Raw genomic sequence first — 14,300 nt, forward strand, 5'->3', positions numbered from 1 at the left:
CCAAGTATGGCCCGTTATGGCCACGGGTTACTTCGAGGCGTGCCAGCCTCTTTCCTGGTGTCAGATGTTTGACCCAGGCCCATACGCTCGGACCTGCAGTAGTTGGCGGCGGTATGGGTCCCCGTCGGATGAGACGGGGCCTGTACCCAAGGGGTTGGGCGAGACGGAACCCGCGTTGTTGATGTCGGACGAGACGCAGCCCGCGGCCTTGGGGTCGGGCGAGACGGAGCCAGTGACATTGGGCGAGACGGAGCCCGCGTCCTTGAGGTCGGGCGAGACGGAGCCCGCACCCAAGGGGTCGGACGAGACGGAGCCCGTACCCAAGGGGTCGGGCGAGACGGAACCCGCGTCCTTGAGGTCGGGCGAGACGGAGCCCGCACCCTAAGGGGTCGGGCGAGACCTTTTAATACGTCTTGAGCCATCCAGGGAAGTCAGCGCGGGCGCTAACTTCCTTGCTTTGGGTATCCCTAATATCGATACCCGACACATGGAATGACTTCTTTCCAAGCTGGAATAGTAATTGATTTGGCCATAACTACCCATTTTACTTGAACATTATTATTAATCTTCATAACTCTTCAAAATACAATAAAAATAACACCAATTTCTCATCTCTAAATTGTTTGAAAATAAATTTGATTATTTACATTGCTCTTCGCACACTTCTTCACTTGTCATGTTCTCTTCTCCCCAGGTCAAACCATGGGTTCTCATGTATACACTGGGCAGCCCTCGACAACAATACCTTTGGCAGTTGGACAAGAGGCGAGAGGACATGCATCTAAATCATTGCCCCACCAGTTCAAACTGATGTTCTCCAAGCCTAGGCATAAGTAAATCAGGACAGCCATGAATGCCAAACCAGCATCTAGTGCACCAGAAAGCAGATAATTGTGTCGCTCCCACAAGTCACGCCGATATCTGTAAACCACATAACCTGACAAAAACCCAACAAGTATCCATGTGGTGTAGTTGACTGCAGTAGCAGGTGGCATATTGCCGGTGGCACCGATCAATACATGTTGATGAGTAAGATCCAGCTCTGGCCTGGGAATGCCTTGTGTGCAAGCCATACTAGGAAGGGGGCAATAGCTCCACCCAAGAAGAACCAGTTCACCGCCGAGTAAGTGCCTAGGTCGCCAAATATTCTGCGCGGGCTAATAAGACCCCAGATAACTGATGCATCATAGAACACATGATCACCGGGGCAGGTCCAAGGGCTGTCTGATGGGAGGAGCTCGGTGTTGCAGATGTTCGGGACTGTGTCCATCAACCACCATGCTGTTCCGAGGTATACAAATGCTGCAATCAAAGTTCCCACCACCTATCATGTTACAAGATGCTGTTTAGTGACACTATAAAACAAAGCCATATTTGTATCTGTGCCGAAGAGATGCTAGTATAGCTTACCTGAGCCATAAACATGGTCCTTGGGGGAATCTTCATGTAGTGGCCCAGCTTAAAATCTTGAAGAAAGGTCAGAGCTTGACTCATGCTGATGTAACCATACACCTTGAAGCACATATTTGCAACTGGCCGTCCAGGGTATAAGTACCCCATGATGTACTCTGTGATGATGTTCAAGCCTGGAGTCTGCATACAGCAAAAGAAGCTGAAGTGTCTGAACTTGCGCTCTTCAGCTAATATGCACGGAGTGTTAAAAACCGGTACCTGGTTCGTTGTCGCTGTGATTATTCCAATTGGGAGGGTGAAGGTAAATGCAATGGCACATGCAAGCAAAACACCCCACCAAGGCAGCTGGAGTTCCTCAATATATATAGTATTCACAGGCAAATATGGTGACAGCAATGTTAGCAATGAGGATGGAGATGAACCACCACTCCGGGACCTGCTTATATCTCCTCATAAGCTTTGTATGTATGTCCACCTTTTTTCTTGAAAAGCTGATTTACTTAACTGCCAAATTTCACTGCACACAAGCACACATCATGATTCTTAACTTCATTATTGTGTTTTCTTTAGCAGAATGAGGAACTCCAGAAGAACTTGCTCACCTTCCATGGAAGAGGAAAACATGAACAATCGTCGCGGTAAGGGATGCAAAACCGACACCATAGGTGACGGCAAAGAAAGTGCTGAGGTACAGCGGACCATTCTTCTCGTACGCCTTGGTATCAAATTGGAAGTGGGAGTCCACGATGCTCGAGATGTTGTATGTCTGCCCGGTCAAGGTGAAGAGGCCATCGGAAAAGATGGGGAAGTTTTGCGCCTTGTAGAAGTTGAACCAGTAAGCAATGGGCGTGATCACATACATGATGATGAAGAACCCAGCAGCGACATTCGCGGTGGCGAACCAGGGGCTGGCAAGGGGGCTCCCAAGGTAGGAGGAGATGGTGGACCAGTCGAGACCGATCGCTCCAATGCCGAGTCCCTCGAGGCCTGACCCGAGCTGCTGGGCGAGCACGGAGTGCGGGAAAACCCAGCAGATCCAGGACAGGGACGTGAGCATCTGGAACAGGTAGCCCGGGAAGATGTAGTAGGCGAAGCTGCAGATGAATGCCAGCAGGAAGAACTGGTTGCGCGTCATGCCTCCTTTGAGACCCGCCGTTCTCTCTCGTGGAGCGCCCTGGTGAGCAGATACATATTGCAATGTTTGTGTAAGTCGTTGTCGTAGTAAAGTTATTAGTGGCAAAACATGAACATGTATATTTGTCTGAATCTTTGATTAATCTCTCTGCATTCTCAAACGAATTTTCATTTGGGTCATGGAAAAATAAACTCTGACTTGTACTCTCGCCGTGCCTGTTTACCTCATTGTCACGACTGATAAGGAAATTTTTATTTCATGTGAGTTACTTTTCAGAACCAGTACAGTTTGAACGAGCTGGTTGTAACGATAAAATAATACTCATATATGATAACAGGTTGCAAAAGCCATTTGTTGGAATCTTTCGGATCTAGCTTGGCGATTCCGTTCTTGTATGTATTCTCGATCGATCGCGTGATTCATCATCACAACTTCAGTCACGACCTTACAGTTCAGAAATTACTCCCTGCCTGGAATATGAACCCTAATGTTCGTGTTCGTCTTTTTTTTCCCCCTTATGTCTGTTCATCTTTCAAATGGCCCCAATGTACCAGTCACAATGCAGTCCCTTTCATGCTTGGATGTAAGCAACTCCAAACCGACGTGGCATGGCCCATGCCAGGTAATCCACGCCCATTAAAAATATGAAGGCACGCCGAATCGGCGGCCTTCTACGCTGTCCACGTAAGTTCTTTTTATTTGGTGCGTTAGATCAAAATTCCACGGCTCAGATGAACCGCGTTACAGCCGGTCTTCGTCCATGTGTTCCGATGGCTTTGTCGGCACGCATGCGAGTACGTGTGCTGGGGCCTAGGAAAGCGCGGGTGGTCGGCACCGTCCATTCAATGAATTCTCGGCATGCATTCAATGAACTGGAGCATGCGTACTATTTGGCGGACTTCACACTTATCCTCTTTCTCTCTCGTGCTCCTCTACTCCCTCACTCACTCTCAGAAGCGGCGCAGGAGCTCTGGCGCGGCCAGGCGGTTCCGGCGCAGCGGCCACCGGCACAGGAGGACCCCAGCGCGGGCGAGGCCTCGCTCACGCTGCCGGCGTGCGCCCTTGCCTAGGGCGGGCCCCACGCGGAGGTGGCGCGGCGGCGCGGGGGGAGCGCGCAGCGGGCGTGGCGGCGCAGCGCCGCTGTTCGAGCGAGGCTCCCACGCGGAGGCGGAGGCGGCGTTGCTGCTGCGGCGCGCGGCGAGCAGCTGTTCTAGGCGCTGGCGGCCACGGGCGGGCGGGTCTTCTCCGCGCACCAGGACGGCCGCGTCCACGTCTGGCGCGTCTCCCGCCGCTCCCGCTCCAAGAACGCCTTCAAGCTCGTCGCCGCGCTGCCCACCACCAGGGACTACCTGGGCCGGGTGTTCCGCCAGCCCAGCTACATGCAGACGACGGCGCGGTGCAGCCACCGGCGCCTCTGGATCAAGCGCGCCGACAACATCTCCTGCCTCGCCGTCGCCGCCACCGTGCACAACGCCGCATCCTCCTCCGACTGAGATCACTGCGCGTGCTGCCGGCGCCATGGCCACGCCACCACCGTCGCCAGCCAAAATCCACTAGCAGCGCGTCGCGTCGCGGGTGCACCTGCGGCCGATCTAGGTTCGTGCGCGCTACCACTTCCCTCGCTTTCTGCTCCTGCCGATGTGATCTTGTAGCTCCAGATTGCATCTCCCTCTCCTCGTTCTTTCGGCTCGGGCAGAATGCTTCTTTCCTTGCTCGCACGCTGCGGTTTATGCTCAAAAGCGCGATCTTTATGCTCGGAATAGCTTCGTTGCAGGAGGCAGGGATTTCTTCTCGCCCTTTTCCTCGCCCGGCGCTATGGAATACGGGCCTGGATTTGCTCGTGAGTGAGAGGAGGGGTAATAGAGTGACGGAGGCGCACGGGGAGAAGATGGCTGCGGAAATGGTGAAGGCGGCGACGAGCGACAAGCTCAAGGAGATGGATTGGGCAAAGAACATCAAAATCTGCGAGCTCGTGGCGCAGGATCCTGGGTATGCTTGCCATTCCCCCCCTTTCGGTTCCCTTTCTCCCCCTGTTTTTTCCCCTTTCGGAACCATTGGTTACCGAGTAGCATTGGAACTTTGCTGGTTGAAGGCTGTGACGATGAATTAGATATTGTACTCTCTTATTATTGTCGTTTCTTTTGAGTGTACGGTGAATTGATCTGGAAGCGCTACCAGTTTTTCGTTGCCAGTTGGCTATGATTTTTTTTTGCATATAAGTGGTGGTTCATGGGTTGCCATTTGGAAAGGGTGTTTTTTGTTTACTTGAATGATGTGTTAATTTTCTGTTCCCTGTTACTGTCACCAGGAATGCCTCGAGTACATCCGCGCCCACGACGACGCGAGTACCTATGTTCATGTTCTGTTCACCGATTGCAGGGCGCTGATTCACCGATCGCAAAGCCAGGAGCACAAAGTGAGGTGCCTTGCTGTTTCGAGATGGTGACTGATTCTACACCTACTGGTTTCGTTTCGTTTGAGCGCAAAGTTCTTCCCCGCCGAGGCCTCTCTGATAGCATTCCCTACCCTGACATCCATGCGTGGTTGGCATCTAGTGCACCCCTCTGCCAATTCCAGGTAAGAGACCACTGTATACTGATTTACTGATACTGAGTAATATGTTTGTGTTGTAATGGTTATAAAATTGCTTTTAGGTTATAAATTTTTCTGATTATCTGGTTCCTTTTCATTAGTAGGTATTTTCCTCAGGTTTTATAGAAGATGAGGAACAAGAAGCTCTTCAAGTTGACTTTGCAAATAAATATTTGGGAGGAGGTGCCCTTTCCAGGGGTTGTGTGCAGGTACCTTTCTTTTGATTGGCAGATTTTTAGTTTACCCAATCTTAGATTTCGTAGCAACTACTTTGGTTAGGGTCTGTGTGATCATGTGATGCTGTTCATTTCTCAGCAGTTTTCAGATGAATTTGTGCATCAGCACAGTATGAATTGCAATTTATCCACCATTTCCTATTTGTGCTTAAAAAAGTCCTTCGCGTTCTGCTGTGAATTGAAAACTTTTCAAATAGATTACATATGTTACAATGCTCTCTTGTGGTTTTGTGTAACCACTCTGTGTTTTCCTCTATGGTACAGGAAGACATCCGCTTCATGATAAACCCCGAATTGATTGTGGGTATGCTATTCATGGCTTCTATGGAAGATAATGAGGCTATAGAAATTTTTGGTGCACAACGGTTCTCACAGTATATGGGGTTAGTGAAAACCCTATCCGCCTTTTGCTTAATTTAGTTCATAGATTCGATGAAGTGACTGATATGATCCTTGTATGATTTTCCTTGTGTGATACTATGAATTCAGTACCTGTTTCTCCTTGCAGTTATGGTTCCTCCTTCCACTTTGTCGATGACTATTTAGATACCGAACCCTTTGATTCAATGGGGAGACGGAGAACTAGGATAGTGGCAATTGATGCTTTGGATTGTCCAGCTAGGTTACACTATGAATCTGGTTGTCTCCTAAGGTAATAAGTTACTTTTTTTTAATGTCACAGTTGTCAGTGATGATATCCTTTGTAAGCAGATAATATTTATGGTTCCACTGTTTCTAACTATCCTTTGTTCAGGGAAGTGAACAAGGCTTTCTTGTGGATTTTTCGTTCAATCAAAAACCAGCTTTATGTGAAGCTTTTCTAGGTTGTTTAACTAATCACTCCATTGAGTTTCACTCAACAACGCTTTCCTTTTATTTTTGCAGCCAATATGGCCTTAATCACCATTGCAACTTTTAGTTTCTTTCTTGTGTTCTGCCAATGATGTAACTAAATGCAGATGAAAAAATGGCAATCTGGTGCTGTAATCTCAAGAAATGCCCAAACATTAAGCCTGTATATGCATAGCATCAGAGGTATGACAGATGTGTCATATATTTGCTGATTATGTTTTCCATTTTTAAATACTGTTCAGGATTCACACAACAAGGGTGACTTTCCAAGTATCAATTCCAATGAGTACATAGGAGTTTCAACAGGAAATTAGGGTTGTGGTGCTTTTGGTGGAAACCCTGAAATCAAGAGCATGATTCAGTGGATTGCTGCATCACAGGTACATGATACATGTGCTTCTATTTAGATGCAGGTGGCTGATTGATGCATAGGGATCAAATAAATCTGTATGCCTCTTTTTTTGGGGGGTGAAATCTGTATTTTCTTAATCATGTAGGCTCTCCGCCCTTTTGTTAATTACTACACCTTTGAGGATGCATCTTTGGAAAGATTAGAGGTGTACTATACATCCCTTCCACATTTTTTTTCTTACGTCACATGATTAGAAAGTTAAACTCTTGCTGTACAACTTCTAAAGTTGGTGTACCCTTTATAGAGAGTGAGGATCCTCGTTCGGTACAGTTTAGTGGAGCCTCTCCTAGAGATAACTACCAATTGGGCCTGATACATTTTTAGAAGTGCAGAACAAGTAGCTTGTACGATGCACAACAAAATTTATTTTGAATCAATTACCACGAGCCTCGCTAATTTTTATTGATAAAAAGAGGAGTTACAAAGTTTGCTCCCTCCGGTGATGAGGAGGATCCGTGCAGGGGCGCCGTGGATTGATCCTCTTCGAGCTCCGGCCTTCATCCTCCACCCCATCGATGGTGTCAGCGGCCCTCACGCTGCCGGTGGCGTCCCTACGTCTGCGTGCCGTGGTTGGTGGCGGCACTGATGGGCGGATCCCCCGGCTTCCCCCGTAGGAGGCCGGACGCATCGGTGGCGGGTGGCCAGCGCTCTGAAGCTGCTCCTCCTCTTCTGCGATGGCGTGCCCAGGCCCGCGCGCTCGGCGTTCCCGGTGGCGTGGTCTCCTCCGGCGGCGGTGTCATCGAATCGCGTTCTCAACCAGGACGGCATGGCTACCCGGCGACCGGTAGTGGCCCTGCACGGCTGCACCACAACAGCGATGGCGGCGTCGTCCTGGTTCTCCCCCGGTAGCAAGATCCGGCGTCCTGGGTCTCTGGTGGCCAACGGAGGAGCAGATTCTGTCTTTTCTTTTTGCGAATAGCATCTCCCATCCTGGATCTGAAGAGCATCGGCTCTCTCTCTCTTTCTCTGTCTCTCTCTCAACTGCTACTGATGTGCTTGATTTCAGAAATTTTCTTTTCACGATGAATCTGATTGTTTTTTGTGCAAATGTGATGAATCTGATTGTTTTTTGTGCAAATGGCGGGGGAGGAGGAGAGGAAGCGGGTGCTGGTGACCAACCCTTGAGCTAACTATGATTATGGATGTTGTTGCAAGATTGATCCTTTTCCTCAGTATGTTGTACTCACTGGTTACTTTCCTTACATGTTCAGGGTTCAATTACATTCCATGATCTCATTGACAATGCCCACGATGGTGGAGTGGCTCAAAAAAGGTTAGAAGGAGTGTACATATGGCCTTTTAGACAACTCCGCATGGTAGCAAACAGGTAACTGCCTTATTTTCTCTTTGTAACTGAAGGTCTGTTTGAATTTCATTCTCCTGTGGAAAGTTTCTTGTTAAATATAAATATTTTAGACGCCCTCCTTTTGTTGTATGACCTAGTGAAACTTTATTTTGTCCTTTTTACTTTTTAGTGGCGCAGATGGTGAACCACTTCAGGAAGAGGATTACTTTTTGTCAAATCCATACCATTTGGTAAGCTCACAAATTTAGCTTGTTTTGTTTTTTATGAGTAGTACATATGGATATTATTTCATAATGTATCATTCAAAATTCTGTTTTTGCTTCCTGAGTTTTCACAAGCTTCTTGGTATCCATCATACCTTTGTCTAAGTTGTCTTCAAATCAAATGTGCATTTATCTAGTACCCAGAAGATCTCTTATAATTAATGAGCATGTTTATGAAATATACTTTTACCTGGTTGATTTGTAACAGCTGCGGATTTTCTCCTCTCAAGTGTTCCAAGAATCTTCTGAAGAGAAGAGCCAAAGGAAGAATTGTAAGATTCAAATTGTACACTCAAATACTATATATCGCCTCCTGCAATTTTTGATGTGTGTTATTTCCACCTTATCAGCTCTCACATATGACATGGAGAAACATTGCAACACAGAAATAGCTGCTAAGGTTGTTCGTGTGTCATCTAACCCAAATGGTATGTAATTCCTTTATTCCACAATCAATTTGTTGTGTTTCATCATAATTTACATGTGGCAATACTAAACTGTTAGCTGGTAATTTCCTCGTATTCAGTTACAGCTGAAACAGTATGTGCTTTTGTAAAAACTTTTTGTTTAACTAGATGGAGAACACGAGAAGTACCGTTTGGAGGGTTTGGTGGAGAGTCCAGCTGTCCATGATGATGGGGAATGCTTCTCTCCTATCTTATTGAATGCAACTTCTTTGAATGTTGAAGTTTATTACAACAAAGCAGTTAGCTACACACTGATGGTCACTTTTGTATCCTCTGTGGCTGTTTTTTTATGTTGGTTTTATCTTTATTGGTCTGTCCAGTCTGTGAATTCCTTAACTAGGGTATGGTAGATCTCTTTCCTTCAAGTTTTGCTGCTGATTAGACAAATGGAGCATAGCAACACTCAATCCGTAAGCGCTTCTTTTCCCTTTGTGAAACATTTAGTAAAACAAAACCACTTGCATTACATGGCTTCCAAGCTCATTTGCTTGGGTTGCTTATGTATTGCTTACAGGGAGCTGCTAAGGTTTCTATTTTAATGATTGGCCAACAAGCTATCATGGATGCATATCTCTGTCTACTTCACCTGACTGCTGGGATATTGGCTGGTGAGTACTGTGACTTGCATAATTTGTTTGTGCTCTGTTCTCTGACTTGTAACATCTGCTAATAAACTAAAACATGACCAAGTAGGATTTCAGTTTTTTTTTGTTCAAGAATTTGTGCCTTTGTGGTCTGTATTTGGTTATATTTTCTTCAATGTTCAGTTCCCTTCTGGTCAGTCACTCAATGCATTATTCTAAAAACCTGGTCAAAGTTAGAGAAATTTGGCATAGGACAAAGCTAAAGTGAACTATATTGGGACATGGAGGGAGTATTGGCCTGCTTAACTTTTATTACCACTTCTGCATTGTGATTATAATTTACTCGAATAACACTCTTATGTGTTTAACTTTCTACAGAGTCAATCTTTAACGCCTTCGCAACGGCTGCATTCTTCAAATTTGTTGTATTTTCTATTTTTGAAATGAGGTACCTTCTCGCCATATGGAAAGCAAGTAGGCCTTTAAACAGTGGAGAAGGTTGGGAGATAATGAGGCGAGAGCTGTCTGTACTTTACAGCCGCTTTTGTAAGTAGTAACTATGCTCATTTGGTTTCTTTTCACTAAGAATCACGCCGATTGGAATGAATCCTAATCAACATAGTTTGCATACAGAGTGGTGGCATGCTTCTTGCCATATATTTGTTTCTATTAGAACTTACATGTGCAATCAATCTGACCTTTCCCCTGTTAGCTGGTTCTTGTCTACAGCATACCTTTGTTGCCCCCTTACCTGCTGCATGTAAATCACATTTACCCATGTTTTAGTTGGTAGGTGAAGTACTTGGTGCTTGCTATAAATGGAAACCTGGATATTCTGTTAGAGCTTTTAGAGTGTTCATTTCCTTTGTTAACTTGATACAAGATATCTTACCCCCTCCCCACCAAGGGAAAAAAACACTTGAAAGAACTTATAGTAGTATGTCATTATTTCAAGAGATGTGAGCTTGTTTGCATCTTCCACATACGGTACAAATTTTTACCCTTTTCTTATCCAACTTTAAGGTATTCTTTAATTTGCTTTGTGCTCTGCAGATGGCATTCTTTTGGGAGGAATCCTTCTAATGTATGAGCTGCACAATTTCTTACGCCCACTTCTTCTCCTGATGTACTCCTTTTGGGTACCTCAAATTATCACAAGTGTCATCAGGGACACAAGAAAACCTCTGCACCCGCAATATATTTTAGGCATGACAGTTACCCGCCTTGCTATTCCATTGTACATGCTTCTGCTTCAGCACTATCTTGGTTCTCGCTGCTTTATTCCTCGCCAGGTATTAACTATATAAGGTTTACCATCGCGCATGCATTGTGTTCTGTTGTATCATAGATGCATTTTAGTTGCCATTCATGCAGCTAATCTGTTCCTTCGAAGGCTGTTTAGGTTGCCACTGCTGTATCGAGCTGTTCCTTATATTGATGTTTATAGTGTATTTTATTAGTATCAGTTTTTAGAAGTAATCTATTGTGTCAGTTTTTAGAAGTAATCTGTTCCATGATGACATTCCGAGAGTCTGAAACCTATACTTCTCTACCATGACCAAATTTATTTTGCTTTTTTCCTAAGTCAAACTTCTCTACCGCTACAAATAGTTATGCATGCATAGGTTCATGCAGTGGGCAAGGTGATTGATGGCAGCGGGTGACCCTAGTCTGGTCTACCACACCACAGCACACCATGCATGCACCTGCAATTGGTCGGTGCAGAGGCGGACCAGACCATGCACCTCGGGGCAACGCGCGCGGGACTCCAGAGCACGCGTCGTGCACAGGCGCGGGAGGCTGTCCGTGCTGGATCGGTTCTGGATCGTACCCGTAGAAAACCGAGTGCTCACCGCTCGAGAAACACTCGAGTACGGTATAGTTTTACCGAAAAAAGGTAAAAAAGATGTGGGTATCAGGGTGTGGTATAGATAGACAACAGAGCAAAGCAAAGGGAGCCATGCCTGAACAGAGGTCACTGGCATCCTCATGGTTCAGATAATTCTGAAAAGATGTTGCGATCTCACTTCATACAAAGGTTGGCGCATATTGTGGACAAGGAAGGGAAGGAAAAAAGAACACCTAGGAAAAGTTAGCCTTGGATAGTAGGGAGTGCTTAGAAAAGCCTGAGTGGATGTCAAGTCCCAAGCACTGTGCCCAGCTCGACCACACTACGCACGTCGGGTCACTGTCACCGTGTTCCCTGCGGACGCCGTCGGTGTCGGGCCCGTTAGCACCTTGTCCTCGCATGGCCACCACATCATGCCGCACTCGCCGTCCTCGTACACTGTGCGCTTCTACTTTTCCCGTCCTCCGGTCCGCTTTTGACACTCGCCCTCGTCCCCGTACCAGACCCCCTCCCTTCTTTCTTCTTTTGGGGACAAGGCCGCCCGCACGCCTCCCTCATCGAGCAAACCCTCTCTCCTCTCCTTTATCCCTCCCTCCGCTCACTTGCGCAGGAAGCACGCCATGGCCGGCTGTATCCCCACAGCATGAACCAACAGTGTATCCCATCCATGCCATCTCCACTTTCGATGTGCTGCGCCCTATCTACGTTCGCCACTATAAGATGCCCTTGGTCCTTCCTCTTATCCTTCATCCTCGTCCCTCTCGAATCCGAAGCAGAGCTAAGAGATCCAGTCGTCATTGTGGAACTAGGTTCGTCTGACAGAGGTGATGGTGTAATCTGAGAAGAAAGGATCTGGTTTTCAAAGAAGTTCAAGTCTACCGTTGGTTAGTTTGGTCTTAGGGTTAACGATGTTTTACTTCTCAGTCTCCTGTTTCTGGATCTGTTGGTCATACGCCATGTTTTGGATAATCATTATCTTGTTGTTTCTCCATTGCCCTCGTCTATCCCGACTTCTGGACTAAGCCTTGGTTGTACTAGGTTGCTCTTAACCATGTAACTTTAAATCCCGGTGTAATTTAGTGTTCGACGCCGTGTAATCTTTCATGTCATTCCAGATTTACGAAATGTGTTGTAGTTTCGTCTAAGGGGAGTGGATCCTAATTCACTCTTTTGTAAACCCTCACGTTAAGAGACATACTTGTGTTGTAGTTTTTGCTCTTTCCACCTATAATGCAATCCTAGCCAATGTTGTGTTTTGAATCTAAGTGTCTTAGTTACTTGAGCCCAACTCCATCAAATACTTCTTTCCACTAACATGTCATTGATTTGCTGGCCTACAATAGGCACCATGTAATGACAACCAACCTCTATGTTCGTTTACAACATTGTAATGAAAAAAGGCATATTACATTTTCTTTCCATATTTACCCGTTTAATGTACCAAATAGACCAACCTTTCGTACCAACGCGATGAGAAACATATTAAACATATGAGCCACCTATACCAAGCACATCACCCGCAGCGAAGCGCGGGCAGCAGTGGCTAGTTGTCTATCATGACGTTGTCTTGTACTATACTAAATCAGAATGCCAAACGATATATATATATATATATATATATATATATATATATATATATATATATATATATATATATATTATGGAAATTTTTTCCAACTCCTTCGGAGTAGTTACTTCCTCTTCTTCTTCTGACCCCGCACAAATACACCCGCTTCCTCACGTTTGACCGGCAGCAGCTCTCTCCCTATGGTGGTGGATCTCGCACAGACGGGGCTCCTGCGGCGGCACATCACACCCCACGCAGCCATGCGGCCTGCCAGCTGCGGCGCAACGCGTCACGGCGGCGATGATGCCCGCGCGGACAGGACCCACGGCAGCGGCGATGCCCACCTCCACCCGACGAGCGGCGGCACCCTCCACCAGGTGTGCGACGGGGCACTCCTCCCCTGAATCGGTGGCGCGCTCCTCCAACAAATCGGCGGCGGCGGCGGCGGCTTCCCCGGAGTAGCTGCTCCCACCAAAATACACACTCCGTATTTCCTACTCCCCGTGATTAAGTGAAGGTATTAGCAAATAATTCTTTCTGACGATGAGTATGTATTAATACTTCCTTACATTCTGGTACATATACATACTCATTTTCTAAAGATTGTATGTACATATACTCCCTAATTAATGAATACATACTCGTTGTTTTGTATATCTCCATACGTGAATATATGCACATATACTTCGATCGTGGTTAAGTATGGAATTATTATACTATCTGAATCTTGACGTATATATGCATATTCCATTATAAAAAAAATATGTATAAATACTCTATTTTAAAAAATATGTAAAGATACATACCCCCAGGAGTATGCGTACATATACTATCAAAAAAGTATGTTCACATAGGTAGGTATGTACCCGTACACTTTATCAAAAAAGTATGTTCACATACTACATGTATATACACGCCAGCTACTTTGGTAGAAGCCAACCCCAATACGGTGTATCGCCGTATTTTTTAATTCAAGTATATATGCATTTTTTTATTAATACTTAATTAACTAACTGTTGGATCCGTTCCTATATACTAGCTGCTATTAAGGAGTAGCCGCCGCAATAGCCAAAACGGGTCACGTTTCCAAGCCCGTTAACCTTATCTTAACTGGTTGGTCTCTGGTGGTGCTTATACTCTCGGTGGGAGTTGTTAGTCCGGGAGTATATATATATATATATATATATATATATATATATATATATATATATACACACATATATATAGCATGTTCGTGCGTTGTTACGGGATAGCTAATATTTTGTACTAAAAATATACGGATCGCACGATAAGATAATAATACTATAAAAATTAAATATCAATGTTAAAGTGACATTTAATTAAAAAAACAAAGTGTGTGAAATTAACATAAGTCACAGAGAGCGCGGCGTCGCAAGCTCACAAACTCTACTTTATAGATCTTTTCCGTGATGTGGCTAAGATAATGTTTTATATTGGTCGGAAGAAATCTTCGATATCCATTTCTTTCGTGCGCCAATAAATACCAATGTTGAATATCCGGACTCGAATACGGATAGATCTAAACCCTCTAAACAGATTCGGTCTCGGATACGGTCGAAAAATATCCGTACCGTTTTCACCTCTACTCATAACAATGCCTAAA

General features: G+C 45.6%; 3 protein-coding genes and 1 pseudogene across 3 annotated transcripts in view; 3 read left to right on the forward strand and 1 right to left on the reverse strand.

Moving 5' to 3' along the window:
* LOC136528897 (pentatricopeptide repeat-containing protein At5g16420, mitochondrial-like) overlaps window positions 1-818 on the forward strand; it is a 29,386-nt gene extending 28,568 nt beyond the window's left edge. Inside the window, exon 2 of the mRNA XM_066521892.1 lies at window positions 695-818. The gene's annotated coding sequence lies outside the window, so the exon portion shown is untranslated. The remainder of the gene's footprint in view (window positions 1-694) is intronic.
* On the reverse strand, window positions 376-2,751 carry LOC136528899 (oligopeptide transporter 7-like; annotated as a pseudogene).
* A 2,036-nt stretch (window positions 2,752-4,787) lies between these two features.
* On the forward strand, window positions 4,788-6,606 carry LOC136529884 (poly(ADP-ribose) glycohydrolase 1-like). Its single transcript, XM_066522933.1, has 6 exons — window positions 4,788-5,125; window positions 5,245-5,349; window positions 5,641-5,759; window positions 5,885-6,028; window positions 6,131-6,200; window positions 6,471-6,606. Exons 1-5 carry the CDS (start codon window positions 4,859-4,861, stop codon window positions 6,198-6,200), a joined length of 705 nt encoding a protein of 234 aa, XP_066379030.1. The 5' UTR covers window positions 4,788-4,858; the 3' UTR covers window positions 6,471-6,606.
* Window positions 6,607-7,457: 851 nt separating this feature from the next.
* LOC136525517 (transmembrane E3 ubiquitin-protein ligase FLY2-like) lies at window positions 7,458-10,573 on the forward strand. The gene is made up of 10 exons (XM_066518478.1): window positions 7,458-7,485; window positions 7,814-7,967; window positions 8,116-8,176; window positions 8,418-8,481; window positions 8,560-8,637; window positions 8,785-8,942; window positions 9,027-9,086; window positions 9,191-9,284; window positions 9,639-9,806; window positions 10,314-10,573. Exons 1-10 carry the CDS (start codon window positions 7,458-7,460, stop codon window positions 10,565-10,567), a joined length of 1,119 nt encoding a protein of 372 aa, XP_066374575.1. The 3' UTR covers window positions 10,568-10,573.
* The last annotated feature ends 3,727 nt before the right edge of the window (window positions 10,574-14,300 follow it).

Source organism: Miscanthus floridulus, chromosome 19 (genome assembly GCF_019320115.1).
Source record: "Miscanthus floridulus cultivar M001 chromosome 19, ASM1932011v1, whole genome shotgun sequence".
NCBI classification, from domain to species: Eukaryota; Viridiplantae; Streptophyta; class Magnoliopsida; order Poales; family Poaceae; genus Miscanthus; species Miscanthus floridulus.

What these genes read in the sequence shown, in the direction of transcription:
- LOC136529884 (XM_066522933.1), top strand. Translation starts at nt 4,859, where the DNA reads ATGCCTCGAGTACATCCGCGCCCACGACGACGCGAGTACCTATGTTCA. An exon ending in TTTCCAGGGGTTGTGTGCAG is followed by an intron (nt 5,350 to 5,640) that starts GTACCTTTCTTT and finishes TCTATGGTACAG; the next exon opens with GAAGACATCCGCTTCATGAT. An exon ending in CGGTTCTCACAGTATATGGG is followed by an intron (nt 5,760 to 5,884) that starts GTTAGTGAAAAC and finishes TTCTCCTTGCAG; the next exon opens with TTATGGTTCCTCCTTCCACT.
- LOC136525517 (XM_066518478.1), top strand. Translation starts at nt 7,458, where the DNA reads ATGGCGGCGTCGTCCTGGTTCTCCCCCG. An exon ending in GAAGAGCCAAAGGAAGAATT is followed by an intron (nt 8,482 to 8,559) that starts GTAAGATTCAAA and finishes CCACCTTATCAG; the next exon opens with CTCTCACATATGACATGGAG. An exon ending in GACTGCTGGGATATTGGCTG is followed by an intron (nt 9,285 to 9,638) that starts GTGAGTACTGTG and finishes AACTTTCTACAG; the next exon opens with AGTCAATCTTTAACGCCTTC.